Source organism: Neofelis nebulosa, chromosome 10, assembly GCF_028018385.1.
Source record: "Neofelis nebulosa isolate mNeoNeb1 chromosome 10, mNeoNeb1.pri, whole genome shotgun sequence".
In the NCBI taxonomy this organism is placed as follows: Eukaryota; Metazoa; Chordata; class Mammalia; order Carnivora; family Felidae; genus Neofelis; species Neofelis nebulosa.
Window position 1 is genome coordinate 30,719,143 of NC_080791.1, and position 23,375 is coordinate 30,742,517.

A 23,375-nucleotide genomic window follows, 5' to 3' on the forward strand; every position below is an offset into this window, starting at 1 on the left:
CCTTATATTTTTTATGGGACGACTCTTTAAAGAGAATTTAAGACAGGAACCTTCGTGTATTAAATGTCACCTTTGCCCCCCATCAAGCGACATTTCCCGTGAGTGTCAAAGGGCTACCTTTACCCTGTCAGACAGCGATCGTACGTTGTATATATTCCAATGTGGATGGTAGCCTAACGTTTATCGAACTAAAACAATAAAGGAAAACAAACAAACAAAAAAGCACTCAGAAAGTGTATCTGCAGTTCTTTTAATTCTACGGGATGTCTGGCCCCAAATTCTGACAAAACGCCGTAACTGCCATGTCAACTAAGGGAAAGGCCGGCCGCCCTTTCTACCACTGCACATGCGCAGTGAGCACACCTTCCGGCAGCCGGGTGGTGAAAGCTACAGAGGCGGAGGCGAGCGCATGCGCGCGGTGTCTTCAGCGCGTCCGGGCTGGAGACTGCGCCCCCCTCTGCACCTCCGCCCGAAGCTGCCGAAGCACCTCGGTGCGTTGCACCTCCAGAGGCCAGGGCTGGCTATCTGTGCTGCTCAGCGCCGCACCCCACCCGGTGGGCGGCTGTGGCCACGCACGCCAGGGATCTGCACTGCCCCCCTCCAATTGCATTGACCGCCCTCGCCCCTCACTGCCGCCGGCGGCTCGGGCTCACTGGACACTGGCGAGCAGCGGTGCACTGGTACCCGGGGCGCTGCAGACGGCCCTCCCCCCTCCCCGTGGAGTCGGGAGTAGTGCAGTCGTCCGCCGTCTGGCAGCGGAGCTGGGTCCCGCGTCCAGCCCTCCGGCCTTTGCTTAGGGCCCCTGATCCGCAAAGAGGAGCGGTCTTACCGAGGCCGGCCCGGCCCAGCCCGGCGGTGAGATGAGCTTCTTCGGCTTCGGGCAGAGCGTGGAGGTGGAAATCTTGCTGAATGATGCGGAGAGTAGGAAGCGGGCCGAGCACAAGACGGAGGATGGGAAGAAGGAGAAATATTTCCTCTTCTACGACGGAGAGACGGTCTCCGGGAAGGTGAGCCTCGCACTCAAGAACCCCAACAAGCGGCTGGAGCACCAGGGCATCAAGATCGAGTTCATCGGGCAGATCGGTGAGTGGGCACCCGGGCCTTCCTCACCGGCCGCGTACGCCGGCCCAGAGCGCCGACTTGGAGGCGGGGGGAGCGGGGTGGTTCGGGGCCCAGCTCCGATGAGGCCTGTGGGAGTCTCTTGTCCACTGCAGTCTGAGGCCCGCCCGCCGGCGACAGCCCCTGCGTTGCCGGCTTCCCTGCCAAAAGTGACAGCGCACCGCGAGGGCGGTGGGGGTGGCTGAGGAAGACAGGGAGCCTCCCCGCCGAGAGCCTCATTGTTGTGGGTACCTTGCCCTGAGATACTCTAGTTGTCCCTTCAAACTGCCGCTCAGCTTTGCTTCCTGCCTCCAGGATTTCCGAGTGAGACGCTCTCCTGCCATAGCCTGCAGGTGGGTTTGTTAGGGGGATACCTTGATCCAGTACTGCTTTTACCATTGTCTGGACATCCACAGCTGTCAGATCCAAGTTAAGTTGGTCCTCTGTGCCTCACTAAGTTCACTCCCATCCACCCGCTTTTCCTTTTAGATGTGGAGATGGAGAGGGCTCCCCACCCTTCTCCTGTCTCACCGTAGCTCTGATCCCCTCTGTTAGAGATAGAAAAAAGTTATCTCAAAGCTAAGGAAGGGTGTTTTGAGAAAACAGCTCTGCAGTCTTCAGTCTTTCTGTCTACTTAGCTAGTGTTTCTAAGATTTATTAGAATGCTAGTTTTCAGTTGACGAATTTTCTTCTTACAAAGAAATGATCCTTCTAAGTCCAAAATTAAATGATCGGGGCGCCTGGGTGGCTCAGTCGGTTAAGTGACCAACATTGGCTCAGGTCATGATCTCATGGTTCACGAGTTTAAGCCCAGCATCAGACTCTGGTTGCTAACAGCTCAGAGCCTGGAGCCTGCTTCAATTCTGTCTCCCTCTCTCTCTCTGCCCCTTCCCCACTCATTCTCTGTTTCTCTCTCCTTCAAAAAAAAAAAAAAAAAAATCATAATTTCTCGATGCTCTAACAGTCTTCAACCATGATTATTAATAATTAAAACTAGACTTTAAAAGGCGGTAACAATATAGAAGATTTGGGAGCTGCCAGTGAAGGTGGGGTTGTCTCTAATGCTAAGACTATTTGAAGTCTTGTGTTTTTAAAAACTCTCAGGTACTTCTGAAATGCATGATCTGTGTCATTAGGTCAGGAGTAGATTCACAGCAAATACTCCTGTGGGCTGAAAAAAACTTCTATCAAAGGGTTCATACCCTATAACACACTCTGCATGTATAACCCTGTTCTTAAGGACTTCCTGAGAAAGCTCGTCAAATACTTTCTCTCACATCCTGAGAGTTCAACAAAGAATCTGTTCTCCCTGTTTTACAGAGGCAGAAAACACTGGCACAAGTAGGAGGAATCCTAAGAAAAAGAGTCTATGTGGATAGTGCTCTGGCTGAAGTATTTGCCTCTGGTATTTAAGAAAATGAAATCAGGTCAAATACTGTCTCTTTACATAGGAAACTTTTTTGTTATTTTAAATCCAGAATATGAGTGGCCTTTTATGTAGCTGAAGGGGGCTTGAGAGTGAATTTTATACCCTTTGTTTTCCTGCCTCTAGCTTGGATAGTGTTTCTCAACAGTAGTACTGTTGACATTTTGGGCCTGATAATTCTTTGTTGTCACATGACATTTAGCAGGATATTTACCCTGGCTTCAACCCACCAGATACCAGAAACACCCCTAAAAGGCACCCACAGAGATGTCTTGAGATATTGCCTTATGTCCCGTGGAGAGTAAAAGCACACCTAGTAAAGGACCACTAGGTATATAGGGTGAATCCAAAGCATTTTATGCTAAGCATATTGTATGAGATAGTTGAGAAGTCCTTGCCTACTGAGCATCTGTATTTTCAAGTAGTTTTAAAGCTACTGCATGGATTCTTTGGCTCTGTAATACAAGTGTAAACAGGCACACTCTGTGTCTTATACCATCACTACAGGTGATGATACCTCATCAATACGTGAAAGATGATCAGAATGTCCCCCACCCAGCAGTGTGACATGAGCTGTTCTTGGGGAACGGGGACAAGGCCTCCCTCTAGTTCAAGTGAAAGGAAGTTGCAGAAGCTGCTTGCTGGGCCTGCCCTGCCTGGTGTTTTGTCTAACTCCTTGAATCCCAGGACAGCAGCCCTGCCAGGTTTTCTACCAACCTTTTATCTTTCCTTGATAACTCTTCCCAAGCCTCTGAGCAGTGTGGGCAGTGTTAACCCTGTGACTTTGAGGAAGCTGTGTCCCTCTCTGGGCCTCAGCTTTCTCACCTGTAAGGCAGCAATAACAGTCAGCTTGTGAGAATAATGTTGAGCTGTCAAGGGATTCTTCTTCATGCAGAGTATGATCTATTTTTGTTGACAGTCTACTGACCTCAGGGCACCAGAGCGAGGCTAGTGAGTAACTTTGCCGAGGTTGTGGTCCCGTGGTTTTCTCCTTCATTGCATCTTTGACTATGAATGAACTGGGTGGAGCTTTGGTGGAGTTCCTTGGTCTGGCTCTAGAGTGACATACAGTATAGATTTTACTGTACTGGAGTAAGAAAGTTGATATCATTGTGCTCTGTTCACCTTCCTTGTTGATTTCCATTTTAATTCAAAAACATTCTTGTAAACCATAGTCTCTTGGGTTTGTTTCTTTCTTTTTTCCTTCTCTCCTTCCTTTCTTACAGGGAACAGTTCCACAGCTTGAAAATCAAGTGCTTTACATAATTAACCTTTTTATCTTTATGATTAATTTCTTTTTCCTCCTGATGAAAATATATTTGTCCCACCTGTGTATTCATTTGAAGGACAGCCTGGTACATGATTAAGGGTCAAGCAGACAGTGTGACTTAAATTAGATAGGGCTCAGTTTATAATAGCACAGTCTTTGCTAGGGTCTTGTGAAGACCAGAAATAATATACGTGATGTGCAGGTCTTGGCACACATCATAGGTACGCAGTAAAAGGGAGTTAAGATGATCATTGTCATTTTCTCTTGACTCATCAAGAAGTTTCCAGGCACTAGACCTTTAACACATGTCACCTTGCAGTCACCCTGATTTCTGTGCAGACCATCCATAAGAAATGTTTGGACCAGGTTTGCGTCCCCTTTGGTCTGCTTGTTTGTCTCCCCCCCATTGCCTTCCACTGTTTTCTGAAAGGTGTGTTAGTGCAAGTAAAAACCTATGAGAGGGACTCTACACAGAGTCTTTGTTGAGACAGCTATTTGGCCTTCTGTTGCATTGGACCTCTTTGGACCCCATTCCTCATAGTTGCCCAGACCCTACTTAGAAAAGCTGCTATCTCAGTCTTGATTTTGGAGGTCCTACCTCCAAAAGGAAGAGGGTAACTTTTGTTTCTTGTCCCTTCTCTATAACTTGCTCTGGCAGTCTCATCCGCACTCGTATATTCTGATGATTCCCAACCTCTTTCTTTGTCCTGACCTGAACTCTACTGAGTTCCATGCCTGTGTTTCCAACTGCCTGCTAGGCACCTCCACCTGGATACCCCATAGGTCCCTCTGAAACACATCCAAAACAAAACCCCTATCTTTCTGTGCTCCAGCCTCAGCCCTGCTTCTTGTCCTGTTTGCTCCACTGTGGCCTATGTCACCTGTGTCCATTCAGCCTCAAAAATCTGGAAGCCATCTTAGACTAACTCCTCCCACATGCCCAGCTGGTATTCCAACAACTCTCTGATACGTCCCTATTCTGTGGTTCCTCTCCATGCCAATGCTACTGCCTTTTGTAATTCTTTTGACAGCCCCCTCCTAACTGGCCTTCCTGCCTTTGCCTTCCTCATCTTTCAGTTCATTCTTGTCTTTCAGTTCAGTAAGAATGAACTTTCTAAAAGGCAGTTCTGACATTGTCAGTCCCCTCCTTAAAATTCTGCTCATCAACTTTCTATTGGTTGAAGGGCAAAAGTGTACCCAGCTCCTTCCTGAGTGGCCCTGCCTTTCTGTCCAGGCTCATCTCTCCCTTACCTTTCATTCTCACCCTTGTAACTTCCTTAAAATATGTTTCTTTTAGAATCTTGGCATCTTCCCTTTGTGAACATCTTTCTGCAAGGTATGACCTTCTTCCCAGGCTCATACTCATTCTGAAAGCCCCCAGCAAACATGATATCCAGATGACTTAAGCCTTTCTTCCACTGTTCTTCTACAGGCCTTCCTCACTGAAAACCAGTGCGGTAGCTAATCTCTAGTCTCAGTGGCTAGCACAAAGTAGGTGCTCAATAAATAATTGCTAATGGTACATGGTCAGATCTAGGAATCAAAGGCTGTGTTCCAGATTTTTTTTCTTCCAACTCCTCCTAGATAAACCAGAGTTACTTGAATGAAAGAAAGGGAGAGTGCAGATTTGCTTTGCTGCTTACTGTTAGGAGACAGGGTTTCCTGCTGGTGCTGGTGGCTGAGGCATTGGTGAGCTAGGTGTGGCCCTTACTCCAGGCCACTGAGAACTAAGATGACTTACCCACTGACAGTCACCCATGCACAGCATCTTCACTGAGGGAACTAGGTACAGAAACATTAAAGCGGGTGTCAGTTTGCTTGCTTTTGCATGTTTCTTTGATCAAATTTTCTTATTCCAAGTTGAGGCAGGTTTCTCCCTGAGTATAAGAAAATACGAGTTGTGATCCACTCAGTCCTACACCAACTGCTTGGATGTTGCACTTTGAATGGTGCCCCCTGAGAGTATAAGAAGGTCTTATTTATTCACCTGTGTTGTATATGTTTTCTGTTACTTTCAGTAAGTTTTTGAGACATATTGGGTTTCTTCTTGCACCTAGTATACTTTTTCCAGTGGCTTGGTCTGTTGTAACAAAACCAACAAATGTGTGTTGAAGGCATCTCCCGTGTCACTGTGACAGCTAATGGCCTACTTTTTTTTTTTTTTTTATGTTATGAAACATTTATTTATTTATTTATTTATTTATTTATTTTAATGTGAAATTTATTGTCAAATTGGTTTCCATACAACACCCAGTGCTCCTCCCAACAGGTGCCCTACATTTTTAGAAGAATGCAGTGTGGTATATAAGGAGCATAGAGGGAAGTTTTTTAATTGTTAAGAGAGACCATTTTTTCCGCTGCACTCATTTGGGGGGACTCTAATGCAGGACATAAGGCAGAGCTGGACCACCTTGGAGACTAATGGGGTTAAATAAACCAAAGGTAATTAGAAGGTCAAAATTACAAGGGAGAACAGACATGATTACTCCTGTCTTCCAAAGCCAAATAAACAATATTTGGATTTTTAAAAAAGTTTTTAAAATTAATGCCACTGGATGGATCTGAACCCATCAGTACTAGTCAAGTGTATAATTCTAAAAACTCCAGAGGCTTCCTGTATTTTAATTCATTAACCCATGAAAAGCTAAGTAAAAGGCAATTGAGATTAAATGGATTGATTCTAGCCTAGCAGTGAGTTGTTGCAGGGCTTAGAGAGCCCTGGAGAGCTGTATCTTGCTGGGGATGGGGAGCCTGGGGCTGTTACTGCTCCAGTGTCTGGGAGATCTGGGTGGGTGTGGCCAGCGTGAATCTTGACTGGATTGCCAGTCAGCAAACAGTGGCTGGGTAAATCAGGATGAAGACAAGGCTCTTTGGAAGTCTTTTTGCCCTTGCTGACTTAACTTTCTTCTAAGACCTGCGTGAAGCTTGGACCAGACGTGGTTCCAGCCCTGTAGCAGGTCTCAGGTCATCTCTAATGGTGACCCTGTGATGCAAAGCTGGCTCAATTTCCTTCCAAAGTGGCAAATTCACTCCTTATCCGTTGGTGGCAAGTTTCATCATGAAAACATCCCAACTACAAAAGTTACTTCCTCCTATTGGACTGAGAAAGACAATCAAGACAGGGAAGTTACCACAACAAAAAACATGGCCAGTTCCTACTTATAGCTTGAGATGGCTTGTTGCTGAGGGCTTTGGAGTTTGGAGAGAACTAGAGATGAATTGTCACTGCATCTTTGAAATAGATACAGGCCATTTATAGTCTCTTGACAGCCTAAACCTCTTGCTAAAACAGCATTGGGATTTCTGTTCTAATTTATATGAGAGAAAACCAGACTTTGTGGCAAATAGTGAAGTATGGCTGCTATTTCTGCCCCTTTGCACCACAATGTTTGCAAAAGCATTGCAAATGGCTTATAAATTATAAATTAAAAAGTCCAGTCCAGCCCCACTCAGACTACACACTGGCCACTGTTCCATGACAATTAATGTAGGAGCTAGTATTAACATGTGTCCAGGGAGAAAAGCACTAAGGAGAATGTGACACTATGCAGGGAAAGACCTCTCTTACCAAAGGTGGCCACAGCCAGGTGCCCTTGCTGGGTCAGGCAGAATGTTGCTAGGATCCCCAGATGCTGGCAGTCTGCATGTTCTCTGAACGCTCTCAGGTCCTTCTCTTTTCTGTTTCTCATGTTGCCTTTGGGCTCTGTGATCACAGTTGTCTATTTTTCCATCCTTCTCTTTCCATCCTTTTCTTGACTCTGGGATTTCTCATTTAAAGATCATGGATACTAGGGCTCTGCCTTGCCTGCTTCTGTACCCTGAAACTATGGGCAGAGTCCAGTGCTTGGGAGCTAAGACACCAGGTCCCCCAGTTAAGGGGTCAGTTCCCACGTAGGCTCCAGGACCATCAACAAGGACTTGTATAGCAGCAGATCCAGGAGACTAAGTGAAGGAGCCTTTGTCACCGAGGCTCTTCCCACCTACTCACTGCACTTCCTTGCATTTATTGGGGAGGGGGGGGGGTGCGGCACAGTTCTTGGATTTTAAAACTAGCAATGGATTGCTCACCTTTCCCTGTCCTTTCCCTTATTATTTGTAACTGTCATCTCCCATTTAGTGACTTTGTGGAGTATTACTCACCACCCAGAATGCTACTTGCTACTGATTCCATTTAGTGTTTGGAAGAGAGAATGGATTGTTTGTAATATAAAGTGGATCAAAGTGTAACTACATAGGAAGTCAGCAGCAAGCTGTAATCACAGAATACAATGTAAATTAATACAGAAGTGGCACTAGTTTGGGATTAACCATGCTGCTGCCACCTTCCTGAGTTCCATAAATCTTAACGACAGAGCCCACTTTGCTTTAGAATGCTTCCTTGTCTGGGCGGTGGGTGGGGGAGGGGTGGAAGGCTTCTCATGGAATAGGTTTGTCAGAACCAGCTCCTCGGGCAGCAAGGGGTTGATTTTGCACTCAGACTGAAAGCACTGCTTGAAGCCATTTTCTCTTTCTGGGCATGGTTCTCCCCTGGGGCAGGGCTGGACACTGCATTTCTTGGGCCCAAAGTTTCAGTCCTGATCAGGGCTTACATCTTGTGCTGTCTGAGGCTGACCTGAGCAAATGCATCTCTGCCCCACTGCCCTGATGCTCTGGTTCTGAGAGAGATTACCTGCTGTGCTCTGGAGATATGGGAGCTGGTTTGGTAGGCGGTTGTCCCAGACACTCCCCTCCATGGACCTGTTTCTTTATCCCCAAGCAGCCAATAGCAGAAGGAGTGAGTGTACTCTACCTGCTCCATGTTCCCAGTTGGTCTACCCTATCACAGTTTGCAGCCTCACATAGGACCAGAGCCCCAAAATGCTTGAGATGTGGTACCTTGACTGTAATGTGGCCATGTATATTCATAGTCAGTATTAAGTGTCCCCTCTGCACAGCCAGGTACTGAGGAGGTGCCAGGAACCTGGGGATATAGGCCTTATCTCTAAAGACCATGCATATAGAGTATCCTCAAATAGCAAAGTACAAATAGGTACAAAATAATATAGGATAAATTGATAACATGAACTTAGAATTAAGACTCGAATGCCAGAACTATTTCTAGAGGAGGATGAATTTAGAGCAGTGCTGCTTCTCAAAGTGTGGTCCCTGGAGGACCAGCAGTACTAGCATCCCCTGAGGGCTTGTTAGAAATGCAGATTCTTGGGCCTCACCCCAGACACTAGAAGTGAGGCTGAGCAATCTGGTTTTAACAAACTCTCTAAGTGATTTTGGCACTCCCTGAAGTAGAGGAACCCCTGATTAAGATGGAGGGAATAACATTAAAACTTCTGAGTCAAATTGGCCACATGGATTCCCTTGAGGGATAGTAGCAGCCAGCAGCTAATATGTTTTGAGTGTTTACTATCTATTGGGTTCTATTCTGAGTCCTTTACCTGCATTACTTCCTCTAATTCTTATAGAACCTTATGAAGTGGGTTATGTTATTACTCCCATTGTACCAGGTCATAAAAACAGATTCATTCTAGCAGGAGATCTCTAATCTCAGCTTTGCAGCCAACTCTGCGATTCTAAGCCAATCATTTAACCATGCTATGTCTCAGTTTCCTTCTCTGTTAAATGGGTGACAAGGCCTGTCCTAGATACTTCAGAAGATTATTATAAGGAAGATAGGATTAAATAACTATGAATATGCTTTCAAAAGTTAGAAATAGTTTTAGAAATGTTTTTAAAACAGTGTGGTGTTTTTGTTACCGGTTCCCCCGATATATCTCTTAAAGTACCAGCCTGATGTGCTAGAGCAGGGTTATATTGGGTTTTTACTGTGCCACAGAATTTCTCTATATAAAACCGAGTGTTTGGAAAGTGGGGAGGGAAGGAGACCAGTATATGGAGAATGCAGTGCAAGAGCGGGATTAGGAAAAGAACAGGAGTCAAAAACAAGGCTGGGGGAAGTTTGTTTTGGAGAGAGGTCTCTCAGAAGCAGGGGTCCTGCAGCCTGGGATCCCCCTTGTTAAGCCCTGTGTAGCTTGGGGTCCGGTTGTAGAGGCTGACGCTCTCTCTCCAGAGCTCTACTACGACCGTGGGAACCACCATGAGTTTGTGTCCCTGGTGAAGGATTTGGCCCGGCCCGGAGAAATTAGCCAATCACAGGCCTTCGACTTTGAATTCACCCACGTGGAGAAGCCCTATGAGTCATACACAGGCCAGAATGTGAAGCTCCGGTAAGTTGTAAAGTTGTGTCTGCTGTTTCCCCACCTTGTCCCTGCTGTTTCCCCACCTCACCTCTGAAGCTGTCTACATTTGAGTCTTTTTATATAGGTATTGAGAAGGAAGAGAACTGAGAGCAGTGGCATGCTGGTAAATGTTTAACAATGGACTCTCTGGGAGGAGAAGCCCTAGTTTATAGCATTTGTCAGTTTCTGTCATGTAAATATTCCTACCGTGGCCAATTTTAAGCTCCCAACCTGAGGTGCCTGATTACAGAGTTGGGGAGAGATGTATGGTAATCACCTTTACATAGCATTACTGTCAGACACTAGATGTTAATTCCCCTAAGAGCAGACAAAATCGGTAAACTGTAGCAAGATTATTAAGAAACAATGAGTTTTGAGTATGTATTACCTTTGTTTTTAATAGAATCCATTTAAGTTTAGATAATTTAGGTTTTTTTTAATTTATGTTTATTTTTGAGAGAGAGAGAGAGAGAGGGAGGGAGGGAGGGAAGGGCAAAGAGAGAGGGAGACACAGAATCCGAAGCAGGCTCCAGGCTCTGAGCTGTCAGCACAGAGCCCAATATGGGGCTCAAACTCACAGACCACAAGATCATGACCTGAGCCGAGTCAGATGCCCAATTGACTGAGCCACCCAGGCACCCCAAGTTTAGATAATGTTTAAAAATTGCTATGTCTAACAACCAGTTTATAAAATTCCTGAAAACTGAATAGTCAGCTTTCATACACTGGGATGAGCTGTATCCCAGCACACCATGGGCTGGACATCAGGACCTGCGAATCCTCGGTCCAGCTCTGCCACACAGCAGCAGTGGGATTCTGAGCTCTTGCTTGAAAAGTAGGTAATAGACTTGGATTCTAGTTCTAGGTCTGTCCTCCACCTTTTGGGGTGATGGGAGAATAAAACATAATACAGATTTTCAAAAAATTTAATAAACACAATTTAAGTACATGGGACTGTTTTTATTCTTCTGGTTTCTGAGGATAGGGACTGATTCCAGGGGCCTCTTGGGTAAAAAAAAAAAAAAAAATCCAGGGGGCGCCTGGGTGGCTCAGTTGGTTAAGCGTCTAACTTCAGCTCAGGTCATGATCTCATGGTCCGTGGGTTTGAGCCCCACGTCAGGCTCTTTGCTGACAGCTCAGAGCCTGGAGCCTGTTTCAGATTCTGTGTCTCCCTTTCTCTCTGCCCCTCTCCTGTTCACCCTCTGTCTCTCTCTCTCTCTCTCTCTCTTTCTCAAAAATAAACATTAAAAAAAATTAAAAAAAAAATTTAAAAATCCAGAGCAGCTCTAGACTCTTGGATGTAACTTGAGATTATGTGAAGTTACTGGGATAAAGCCAACTTCCTCCATCACTCTGGACACTTGGCTCCAGGTTTAATGCCACCTTAAGATCAGCTCATCTTTATCACCTCAAGGCCTGGTTTTCGGATGGTGCGGACTACAGGAAGACCTTTCCTCTCCTTCTGTCTCCCTGGTCTCCCCTCTTCCGTCAGAAGAGTGATTGTAGGCTCTTCTTTTTCAATCTTTGCAGAGAGGTCTAAACACTGACGTTACCCAAACTAAAGACAGTGTTTCCTAATTGCATTCAGAAAAGGCTACAACAGGGAGGACTGTCTAGTTGTCACCTAAACTTGCCTGTGGGACTTACTATTATTTAATTTAATATTTTCAGTGGATTGCTCTTAAATGTTTTTAAGTCAGAAATAAAGATGTTGAAAAGAGTAGTGATACTTCAGAATATGAAAAATAGGATTACCATATGATCCAGGAATTCCATTCATGGGTACACACCCAAAAGAAGTGAAAGCAAGGGCTCAAACATCAGTGTACACCCACACTCATAGCAGATTGTTCACAATAGCCAGGTGGACCAACGTAAGTTCCATCAGCAGATAAATGGATACACATACAGTGGAATATTATTCAGCTCTAAAAAAGGAAGAAAATCCTGTCATATGCTACATGGATGAACCTTGAAAACCTTATGCTAAGTGAAATCAGCCAGCATAAAAAGACAAATACTGTATGATTTCACAACAATGTGAATGTGCTTAATGCCACTGAAGTATGATTAAAATGTTAAATTTTGTTGTATATATTGTAGGGGAGCAAAAGGGTTTTTTCCCTTTGTCGATCTTAGGCCGACTGGCTGAGGCTCTGCAAATCAGACTGACAGAAGACAGGCTAGCAAGAGAAAGGCAGACCAGTTGATTCACAAGTGCATTGTGCATACACACAGCGATTGGTCATGAAATGGAGTCGTTAGAACTCGGAGCTTACATGAGCATCTTAACGGAATAATAATTTCACAGAGAAATGACGAAACAAAGGAAAGGGGCTTTGAGCTTTTAGGGGCAACAAATTCTGGGAAGGTAAATATATGGGGGAAACAAATGGAAAGTAAGTTTGTTTAGTAAGATTTGTTATGTAGATTTCTCTAGTGCAGTCGCTGGGCTGATAACAGTTGTCTCTGATGATTAAGAATGTTCTGCTCTTCCTCCTAGAGAGTCGGGAGGGCAGAGAGTTTTTCTTGTGTCTGCTTCTTGTTGCTCTATATAATCCTTATACCAGAGTGGCATATTTTGGAGTGGCATACTCTAAATCCCTTCTGTATTTTACCACACACATGCACACACAAAATGAATAAAAGAGAAAAAAGTGTTGCTGTCCAATTATATGAAGACTTCAGGATTCATGTTGAGAGAGGAGGTCAAGAAGAGAAAATTAGTTGAGGGCAGTTTATAAATTTCAGTTCCAGATTAAGGGCTTTTATCTTATCAGGCAGAGGGAAAACATGAAAAGATCATTCTGGACTTCTCTTTCTTTATATTTGGTTGAGAGAGTGGTTCTTTTGGACAATTAGTTTAAAGTCAACCCACACTATTTGATGAATGGGTGGAGTGCAGAGACAAAATTGTTAGAAGGCTAGTATGAGGTCCTTCCTAAGCATCTTACCTTAGTAGACACAATGGGACCAGGCAGAAAATGAGGAATTTAATAGATATCAATAGAATTGACCAATGAGTGGAGATGCAAACATATGGCTATCAGGAAGAAGAGATGATTTATATTTTAAATGATTCATCCAATTTTAAAGCCTGCAGCACTGGCAGAATGTGTGAAAGTTCACTAGACAGTTGGAAATGCAAGCCTGGCACTCAGGACAGAGAAATGCACTGTTGGGAGTCCTCTGCTCAGGGGTAAAAGCTGGTACACTTTTCAAGAAGGAGAGCTGAGGGAGAAGAGCCCAGGCAGAATCTATTGGGGCATTTGGTGGGGGGATAAGAGGGTGGGGTGGGGAGAGAAGCAGGGTAAAGCCCTGTTGTGGAATTATAGAAAGAGCATTTCAAGGAAGAGGAGGAAGTATTATACACTTCAGTGTAGAAACAAGCTAAAAGAAAAGATCGCTGGATTTAGAAACTAGGGGGCCATGTGTTACCTTCAGGAGGGCAGTTTCTGGTGGTGGAGACAGAAGCCAGGGGTGAGTAGTAGTGACTGGAAAGAAGCTGCAGTAGTTAGAACAGGACCCCTCAGTGACAGCTGTTCCAGAACGGTCAAGAGTGTAAGACCTGGAATGTTGGGGGATTGATGAGTTTGGGACTTTGTATAAACTCAAAGAAGGAGGATTTTATTGGAGAGAGATTCAATATGTTGAGAAAATTGGAAAACTTGAAGAGTGAAAATACCAGATTGTGGTTCTCTACCAAGGTTCCTGTATTAGAATCACCTGGGTGGTTTTAAAAAATGTTGATGCCTATGTCCCTCTGCAGAGCACTTACATGTCAGCTCTGCCTGGGCATCAGGATTTTGGAAGCTGCTCCCCCACCAGGGTGATTATAATGTGCACCCAGAGTGAAAGTCATTCTGCCTGATGGAGGAGGAGAAAGGTCTTGAGAGACCCAGGTGCCGTTGGAAGGAGGAAAGAATGGGCAAAGATACAGATGCACATTTAAGCCCTAAGTTAGAAACAGCACAAAGCAGAGAAGGGAGACAATTAGAAATCTTGACTTGGAAGGCCTTCCTCTTAGTAGAGTAAAAGCTGTGAATCCCACAGAGAGGGGGAAAGGAGGCTTGAAAGCCTGAACAATTAGAAAAGGGTTAGGGACAAATAAGTCTTGGGGAATGTGGCAGAAGTTGCTGAGATGAATAAAAGGATTGCCAAGCATCAGTCAGGGCCACACAGAGGAGAGTAGCCTAAATGTGCAGTTGATCTGGTTAGCAGCTTTCTCCAGGAACAGTTGACAGTGATGCAGATTATCTAAGTTTTATTTAGAAGAAGATATTAAAAGGGTATTCCTCCAGGAACAGTTGACAGTGATGCAGATTATCTAAGTTTTATTTAGAAGAAGATATTAAAAGGGTATTCCTCCATTCACTGGGTATTAGCACAAAGTAAGTCCAGGGGACACGGCTGCACTAGGGTGGCTGACTGGAGAGGTCAGGCTTGGCTTACTAAGCCCTTCAGGGGCCGTGTCTCTCTGTTCTTCCCTACTTGTCTCCTACTGCAGCAACACCTCCCCAAGGATCCACAGTTCAGCCAGAGACTGTCTTTGTTCAGGACCTCTCCCACCTCTGCTGCTTTACTTCTAAGGTCTGCTCTGCCTGAGTGCCCTTTTCTCTCTCTCTAGCACTTGATTCCTCTATCTGATTTAGCACTTGCTCTGTGTTCTAATTTTTCTGTTTGTTGACCCACCCTCCCCTGTGGACCGTGAGCTTCCCATGAGACTATATCTTATTCATCCTGTGCCAAACAATAAACGTTTGCTGAATGAAGAGCTGACTTACTTTCTCCATTCCCTATTTCTCCCATTTAACTCGAGGGACTTGGAAAATGCTTATTGATTGAATATTGTTAAGTAAACAGGCATGCAAATAGAAGAGTGTAAGACAAATCCCTGTGCCTGAAGAGCCACGAGTTAGTTGAAGAAGTAAAACCCATACACAAATATACATGGTAGGCAGTAGTAAGGAGCATGAAAGGCATAGGATAACTTGCTATAGGCATATAAAACAGAAACCATTTTTATTTAGGGCAGTGTTCTCAGCTCAGAGGATGGGCTTGAAAAGGGATTTGAGGGAAGGTCTTTGAACTCCCTGGAGCTACAATTACAAAATTTCATGTTATAAGTGCATGTTAATTTTTGTTTGTTTTGTTTGTTTGTTTTTCCGGGAGAAGGGTCCACTGAGGTAAATTCTCAAAGGAATACAAAACCCCAAAGGTGAACCACCGTAAGGGCTTTTCTCCAGTGGCCCTGTTTGGTGAGTAAATAAAGGCAGCATCTAGAAACCAGAAGTGTTCACAATACGTCTATCTCCTATAGGTATTTCCTTCGAGCCACCATCAGCCGCCGTCTCAATGATGTTGTCAAAGAGATGGACATTGTAGTTCATACACTCAGCACATATCCAGAGCTGAACTCTTCCATCAAGATGGAGGTTGGGATTGAGGACTGCCTGCACATTGAGTTTGAGTATAATAAATCCAAGTAAGTATCTGGGGCCTCATGGTTGTGAACTATTGAGGGAGGTTAATAAGATAGTACTTAATGAGAATGCAAGCTGGTGGAGTCCTGGCCTTGGCTGGCTTGAAGTGACGTGCTCACTGACATGGTACCGTAAATATATGTGCCAGGCTGGTGAAAGGTAGATAGAGTAGGAAATCAAACTTCATTCTACTTAAACTAAACTGTTTGCAATTAAAAAGGTACATTTAAGTCAAATACCCCGCATTGTCTTTCAGAGTCAAGCTAGACGAACTTTAAGGTTGTTTTGGATCCAGGTACAGCTCTTGCCTTCTACTGATGACCACGAAGCATCTCAGAATACCATTCCTGTTATCATTTGTGTGTGTCTTTACAGATCAATGTGAAGAAACCAAACACTGACCACAGTTTGTTGCTTCCTCCTGAACTTAAATGAATTGTAGCAAAGAACACCTTTTTATAAAGGTCTTTAAATTTTAGCTGGCAAGTTGGGAAGCCATGTCTATTTTAAACTGTGTTTGCTGTCTGAACATGAAACTATTTAAGCGCTTATAAATCACAAAACTTACTGACACTTCAAAAATGTACCACAGACATCTTTCTTTTCAGTATAATACATTCCTAAAGACGTTTGAAAATCAAACATGCAAAGTAAAAGTGTATTCTATTCAGAGAGAGCTAAAAAAAGAAATTAGAGTCTGTAACTAGGGTTCTCACTAGGGAGACCCTCACATCAGACCCACTGTTTTCAAGAGCAACAGGGTTGTCAGGGGGAGGCAGGGGGGTGTTGTGGAGCCAATTGGCTCTCCTGTGAAGGGAGAGGAACAGGGCTTTTTAAAAAACTAGCAACATACATGCTTCCTAGAACAGGGGTGAGGGAAAGGCATATTTTTTCCCCTGCCCTCTGGCCTGGAATGACTTGTGACCCAGAACGGGCCCTGCTTGGCTGGTCCCACCTATGGAATGGGGTGGGGTGAGCTGGGAGGGGGTGTTGATCTGGGCCAGGCAGGGACACGTAAGGAAACAGCCTTCTTCCCCTTTCTCCTCACAGTCTCAGGGCTCTTTGAGCCTTCTGGAAACGAGCCACCAAAAGTGCATGCCCACCAGTGCTCCAGCCACCTGGTAAAAGGGGTAGTTGGCAGGCAGTGCTACCTTGTGGAGCTCAAAATAGCTGTCAGTCAGCAATATGTTCAGGACCAAGCATGGTATGTGAAAGGCACTTCAGAAAGTTTATTTCATAACATCAAGAACTGGGTGTTCAAACCTGTCCTGCCCTCTCAGCAGGCTGTGCTGTGCAAAAGCAGACAGTCTAATGGAGAGCCTAATCCCATTCTGCCATTAAGGATTGCCCTTGGGGTAAGATTAGCGGGTAACACTTTTATGCCTCAGGTTTCTCACCTGAAAACTGGAGTCCTGGATCAGGATAATGCGTTTCAAACACATACAGAAAGGATGAAGTGAAAGAAGAGCCAGGAACCAGGGTTCTATGCCCTCCAAAGGAGTGATACTTTTATGTTTTTCACATTTTAGTGCTTCCATGTAGGATTTCATTGAGAATAAAGGAATTTCCAGGGGCACCTGGTTAGCTCAGTTGGTTGAGCGTCCAGCTTCAGTTCAGGTCAGGATCTCAAGATTCATGGGTTTGAGCCCCATGTTGGGCTCTGTGCTGACAGCTCAGAGCCTGGAGCCTGCTTCAGATTCTGTGTCTCCCTCTTTCTCTTCCCCTCCCCCTCTCGTGCTCTATCTCTCTCTCTCAAAAATAAACATTAAAAAAGATTTAGAAGAAAAATGTTTAGTTTTTCAAAATTTGAAAACCCCTAGAATCTACGATCTCTCAGCATTCCTCTAAAATGCTGGGAGTGGCCTACGTGCTGCTTTTGTAAGTGTTCTTAAGTTATCTACTGAGAGTGTCTGCAGTCTTCCCAGTTAGACTGTAAGCAGAAAGGCAGAATGAAATAGAGGGAAGACAAGCCTAGAAATTAGGCACCTGGGCTTACACCCTGTGTCTGTCCCCTACTCAAATCTGGTGCAGGTTTGAACCAGGGGTTCAAGATAGGGGTTCTATCTTCTTTGAACTTTCTTTTCTTCACCTGTAATATAAGGAGGTTGAATTCTAAAGTCCCTGCCAATACTTACGTCCCATGATTCTGAGCTTCAGGTTTGAAGATTTTCCCCTCTGCCTGCATGTGTACACACAGACCACTGGTACTACAGACTGACTCAAAAGATTGAAAGGTCAGAAAGCATCGTGCAGCATGGCTGAATTCACAACAGCTCACAGAGCACACACCATGTCAACAGGGCCCAGAGAGAAGGTGCCCATGGAGCAGTATGCATGCCCTGGCCTGTCACATCCACAGCAGACGAAGCTGCTTGCTGCAGGCCACCAAGGCCCACTTCCCAAAAGACGTCTTGTGGAGTTCAGAGACAGAGAACAAGACCTGATTCCTGTATTTGTGGGGCTGGACTCCCATACATCAGGACATTTGAGACAACACATACACAAATACACAAGGCATAAACAGAATTAAAGCACTGGGGAGATAGATCAGATGAGCATATAACATGCAGGAAAGATGTCCTGTGCTTACATACGGAAGAATGGAAGGGATAGGGACTACTGTGATTCAAGTAAAGAGCATAGTGGGAAATCATTCTGCAGTGGCAGTTGTGGTGAAAATATGAGTGAGTGTGCACCATGACTCCCCATCTTTAGCCAGCCTGCATGGCGGCGCCCCTGTCCTAAAACCCAGAAGGCCTGGAAATGTGCACAGGTCAGCTGCTGTACACACATCTTGTTTTCTGTGCTTTCTCTTCCCCAGATACCACTTGAAAGATGTCATTGTAGGGAAGATCTACTTCCTGTTGGTGAGAATCAAAATCAAGCACATGGAGATAGATATCATCAAGCGGGAAACGACGGGCACAGGCCCCAATGTGTACCATGAAAACGACACGATAGCCAAGTATGAGATCATGGATGGGGCGCCCGTGAGAGGTGAGCATCCTCGCCCCAAGCCCACAGCCACCTCCCCTGTTCTCCCAGGCCCAGCATGGAATTATGGAGGGGCCTGGGGTGGTTATACTGTTAAAGTAAGATTGCCTGTTCACCTATAATTTCTCATCTCTAATTGTTTACTGTGGATCCCAATAAAGAGGAAAAGAAGGGCTGGGTATGTGGAACTCCAAGCTCCTTCTCTACCTTCACCCAGAAGAGCTCCACCTTGGCCTCGTTTACACATTGAGCTTGTACTGGAGATTTCATCTTAAGAGTTACATGTCTTAAAAACAACAACAACAACAAAAGCTTGAAAAGTACTGGATTAGCAGATAGTTTGCACATTTTACCTACTGACATTCTTTGCTACTAGGGAGCAAGATATTAATGCAGAATAATCACTTTTGTTCCTTAGTTCTAGCTCTTGTGAAATGACTCATTCTCTGAATTCATTCACCAAGTGCACATACTCCATCCAGCACTACCAGGTGCCACAGACCACACCAGGAACGGGACAGAAACAGTGAGCCTCCGCCCCACCCACCCCAGAGCTGACATTACATCTGGAGTGAATGGAGTTGCAAGCTTTGTTATTTGGGGAGTCTGTGATTATTTGGGAGTAGCAATCATTTATGTTCTTCTGGCCCTGCAGCCATTGATGATGAAGAATATATTTTTTCATTTAGAAGTGCTTGGTGATGCCAAGGTTTTATTCAGTTTATTCCTACATGTCTTCCATGTGGAAGGAGGGGACAATGACAGCTGATTCTTGGGCATCATCATTTTAGGTCCTTGCGGGGGGGATAGGACTGAACTCTCCTGACTCTGCATGTTCCATTTTTTTCACCAGCTGTACAAGTAAACCCACTTGTCATTTCCCCTGAGAAATAAGACAAAACAGTAGATAATTAAAAGTGCATTTATATTTAGCTTAGACTACATTATAAGTTTGGCCTTTCTCAGTAGAATTACTGTCCTAATTTCATTTCTCTTAAATTAGGAAAGGCACAGTGTTAGAGCTGGAAGGGACCTAAAATATCATGTAGTCTGATTCCACAATTTTTCACATGAGAAAATTAGGGTCCAGAGAAAGCAATGGACTTACACAGAAGTCATACAACTGGTTAATGGAGAACTGGGACCAGAATGAGGATTTTCTCTTTTTCAGATCACTATACCACCCTGTTTATCCATCTTAGAGTGGGATGTGTTTTGCGGGCATACACCATTTAGGTTGGAGGAAGGTGGCATTGAAATTGCTGACTGACATGATGAGTTAGCTGGGGCTTGGCAATTGGCCTGTTAAAACACAACAACTAGACACATTACATATAATCGAAGGATGCTTAGCAGTAGTATCCTGTGCTGTTCATACTCACTGGTCTCTATGTTGGAACAGTGAGAGAAGATGCAACAGGACCTGGAATCTAATTGCAGAGTCACGTTTTTGCTTCAGAAGATCACTGAGCCAGAGAATGCAACTTCCCAAAGGCTAGAAGCATTCCCTTGAGTGTGCCATGACACGCTCAGGTGGCGCCTCCCTTGCTGTGGGCAGAGAGTGACTTGGTGTAAGGTAGGGTGGGTCACTTTGCCCTTTGCTCTGACTTCTGCCTGGCCCTTCCAGGAGAGTCCATCCCGATCCGGCTCTTCCTGGCGGGCTACGAGCTCACCCCCACCATGCGGGACATCAACAAGAAGTTTTCCGTGCGCTATTACCTCAACCTGGTGCTGATAGACGAGGAGGAACGACGCTACTTCAAACAGCAGGTGAGGCCCAGGTACCTCCCTGAGACCCCTGGCTGCCCTAGAGCCAGCACAGGAAGGGTATCATCCCTGTGAAGATCAGGTTCCATTTCTGACGGATTAAGTGGAGTGGTATAGGGGAGAGAGACCCAGGTGCCACTTGTTGGTTCACTGAGAGGGAATCCCATGACAAGAATGAGGGTCCCTACTTGACACCTCAAGTTCGCTTTTGCAGGCCTAAGGCCAGTGACCACTCTGCCCTTCCTGCCCACACCAGAAGGAGCCCTGGGTGGTGTGGACAGTGGCTATCTTTGGTGAGAGACGAGCAGAGGAGGTTTTGCTAAGATTCCTGGGAGAAAGTTAGAGCCTCTGGGAACCCCACCCTCATGCCTCCCTCTCAAGATAACATGTCACCTCCTTCTCCCAATTCTGCAGGAAGTGGTGTTGTGGCGGAAGGGTGACATTGTACGGAAGAGCATGTCCCATCAGGCAGCCATCGCCTCACAGCGCTTCGAAGGCACAACCTCCCTGGGTGAGGTGCGGACCCCCAGCCAGCTGTCTGACAACAACAGCAGGCAGTAGGCCCCCAGGGCCAAGAAGCTGCTGGGCTTCCACCCAGCACCCCCGTCTACCAAACACCAGCGGCTGGGGGAGGGGAGGACGGTGAGATGTTCAACTGACCCGTTACTTGCAACCTGAAAACAAATCATGTTTTGACTTAAATTCTTTTTTTCTGAAGAACCTAAGGGGCTTGGGTTGGGAGGCAGTCTCCTTGAGATTCTGTGGCTGATGTGAGAACAGGGAGAGGTAGCATCCTGGTAGCTGGTTTCTCTGGGGAAAAGAGCCTTTTGTTGAGGCCTTCCATGGGGGGCTGCCTCACATCTTGCAGGGGAGCAAAGAGCACGCATCCTTGGATCCTGGGTCTCTGAGCTTCCTGATACAGGAAGCATGTCCTGAGCATGCCCCTGGGATTCTGAACTGCCAGCGGGGCCAGGGGGTAGTCCTATCTTATTCTCCCCTCTGCTGTGTCTGAGGTAGTGGCCAAAGAAGCTGGTCCTTCCCCATCCTAAATGGCAGCAGGGAGACTCAAGATCGGGAAGCTACCTCTTTGGGAGTCTTGGATGTGGTGCTTTGACGTTTCCACAAGCCACCTCCTTTCTGGCCTTTCTCTCACTGCTGGGACCCAAGCACCTCCCTTCTCCATCTTCTACAGACTCTTGTCAGTAACGTCCTGGAACAGAAGCTTGTGGAAGGGCCTTTGGCTGTTGTCCCCTCACCTGTGAGAAATTCTGGGCACAGAGACACCTGGGGTTAGTGTCATGCATGGATGGCAGCAGTGTTGGATATAAGAGGCCAAGACAGAAGTATGGTGACTATGTGTGGTTGCAGTCTGCCTGCATCCCATGACTGCACTCTCCAGCCCTGAGGGCTGGGTGGCTCTAGGATACTGCTGTGTGCCACAGCAAGCCCAAATAAGGGCATGTGTTTCCTCTAAGAGATCCCGGGAAGGCCTTGATCTCTTTGCTTCCCTAAGAATGGATCCTCATCACTCCTTGCTCTCCCTTCATTTAATTTGTGGGAAGTAGGGCTTGTAAGTTTTGTTCTTACTGTCACCCATGCCGCTTCATTCTCTGAGTTTCAGGAGGGAGAGGAGAGCCTCAGCAGAAGACTCTGCTACACAACTTCAGAATAATTCTGCTTGCCAAATTATGTCTTCACCTTCACCAGTTGGCTGACCAGACTTTAGGACCATTGATGTTTTTGTTTAAAAACATACAGAAACTCTTGTGGGTATTCTTGTTACATGAAAGGAAAGGGGACCTTCCCTCTGTTGCACTGTGCTCGGGCCTATTGGAGTAAAGGTGTTGACATCCTTTTCTGCCTCATCTGGAAATGACCTATTGGCCTTCCTTCCCTTCAGGCAGACCCCATTGGCCAATAAGTCCAATATCTGTGGGTCTGACTTCTCTATAGTTTGGAAAGCAGGGGGTTTGGTTCCTTTGTCATCTTTTAGTGTGGAAAATGGGGACTCCTCTTTTCCTCAGAAATCAGTGTAGTCGTGGGTCTCTGACTGGGCAGGGCTCATGGGTCAGGACTGAGACTGGGGGGAGAAGATACTGGGATGACACTAGAGGTTGACTGGGGACAGCAGAACCACAGAAGGTAAGGTGGCTCCCCCCCATGCCGGACCCCGAGTTCAGGTGCGACGGACAATCTCATGGGAAGAGAATCACCCATCCAGCTGCCCCTGGATTATCAAGTTTGGAGTTTAAGGATATGGGGGAGGCAGATTGTATGCTCCTTGCCTTTTCCAGATCATGAGATTAGGCTCTGGTGTGCCTCCCATAACAGCTGGTATTCTAACTAGAAAGTTCCTCTGCCTCCCAACTGATAACCCAAATTCATTTTCCAACTTTCATAACATCTTAAACTTTTTTTTCTGGGAGAACTAGAAGATAGAATTTGCTTTTATTCTCTCAGGAGCTGTGCACAAGCCAGGTCTTCTGTTTTCTCTCACTCTGCCCCCATTCTCTACTTCTCTATGCGACTGTGGAAGTGAGAGGAGGGACCGCCCCCTCCTTTAAAGGTCCCCATACCTGGGAGTGCATAGGTACTAAACCAAGCAGTGCAACTTGTAATTAAGCAGCTGCAGTGTTTACATGTTTCTTAATGTGTCGTCTTTTCAATGGCTGTATTTTAAAAAAAAAAAAAGAGGAAAAAAAAGAACACTTGTTTCAATTGTCTCTCTGATTAAAGGAAGCCCCTGTGGCTTGGAGGCATTGTGCCCATGGTCCACCAGGTTCTGTGGTTTCTTCTGTCTTATACTCACACAAAAGGGGAGACAGACACCCACTCTGATCCAACATGACACCTGCCCTCTCTGTGGCTGTGGCCCCTGGCGAACACTGATGTTTTATTCACACCCATTTTAGGTAAGCATATGCTGAGAAAGGAATCCCAGCTGTATTCTCACCTGGCAACCTGTGCTGATGTTGCTGGTGGTTTAAAGCCCTATGGGACCCAGATGACTTCAGGGGCATCTGAGGAAGGCTGGTGTAGAAAGACAAAAGTTCATTTCAGTAGGGGTAATAGAACCCTGCACCCTGGAATTTGCTACAGTAAAG

General features: G+C 45.6%; 1 protein-coding gene across 1 annotated transcript; it reads left to right on the forward strand.

Annotated features, from left to right (window-relative positions):
- The first annotated feature begins 846 nt into the window (after window positions 1–846).
- On the forward strand, window positions 847–23,049 carry VPS26B (VPS26 retromer complex component B). The gene is made up of 6 exons (XM_058687370.1): window positions 847–1,083; window positions 9,859–10,015; window positions 15,348–15,512; window positions 18,332–18,507; window positions 20,132–20,274; window positions 20,686–23,049. Exons 1-6 carry the CDS (start codon window positions 861–863, stop codon window positions 20,830–20,832), a joined length of 1,011 nt encoding a protein of 336 aa, XP_058543353.1. The 5' UTR covers window positions 847–860; the 3' UTR covers window positions 20,833–23,049.
- The last annotated feature ends 326 nt before the right edge of the window (window positions 23,050–23,375 follow it).

Excerpts from the sequence above, each read along its gene's own strand:
- VPS26B (XM_058687370.1), top strand. The coding sequence starts at position 861 with ATGAGCTTCTTCGGCTTCGGGCAGAGCGTGGAGGTGGAAATCTTGCTG. Across the intron at positions 15,513-18,331 it reads TTTGAGTATAATAAATCCAA|ATACCACTTGAAAGATGTCA; the intron begins GTAAGTATCTGG and ends TCTCTTCCCCAG. Across the intron at positions 20,275-20,685 it reads GACGCTACTTCAAACAGCAG|GAAGTGGTGTTGTGGCGGAA; the intron begins GTGAGGCCCAGG and ends CCAATTCTGCAG.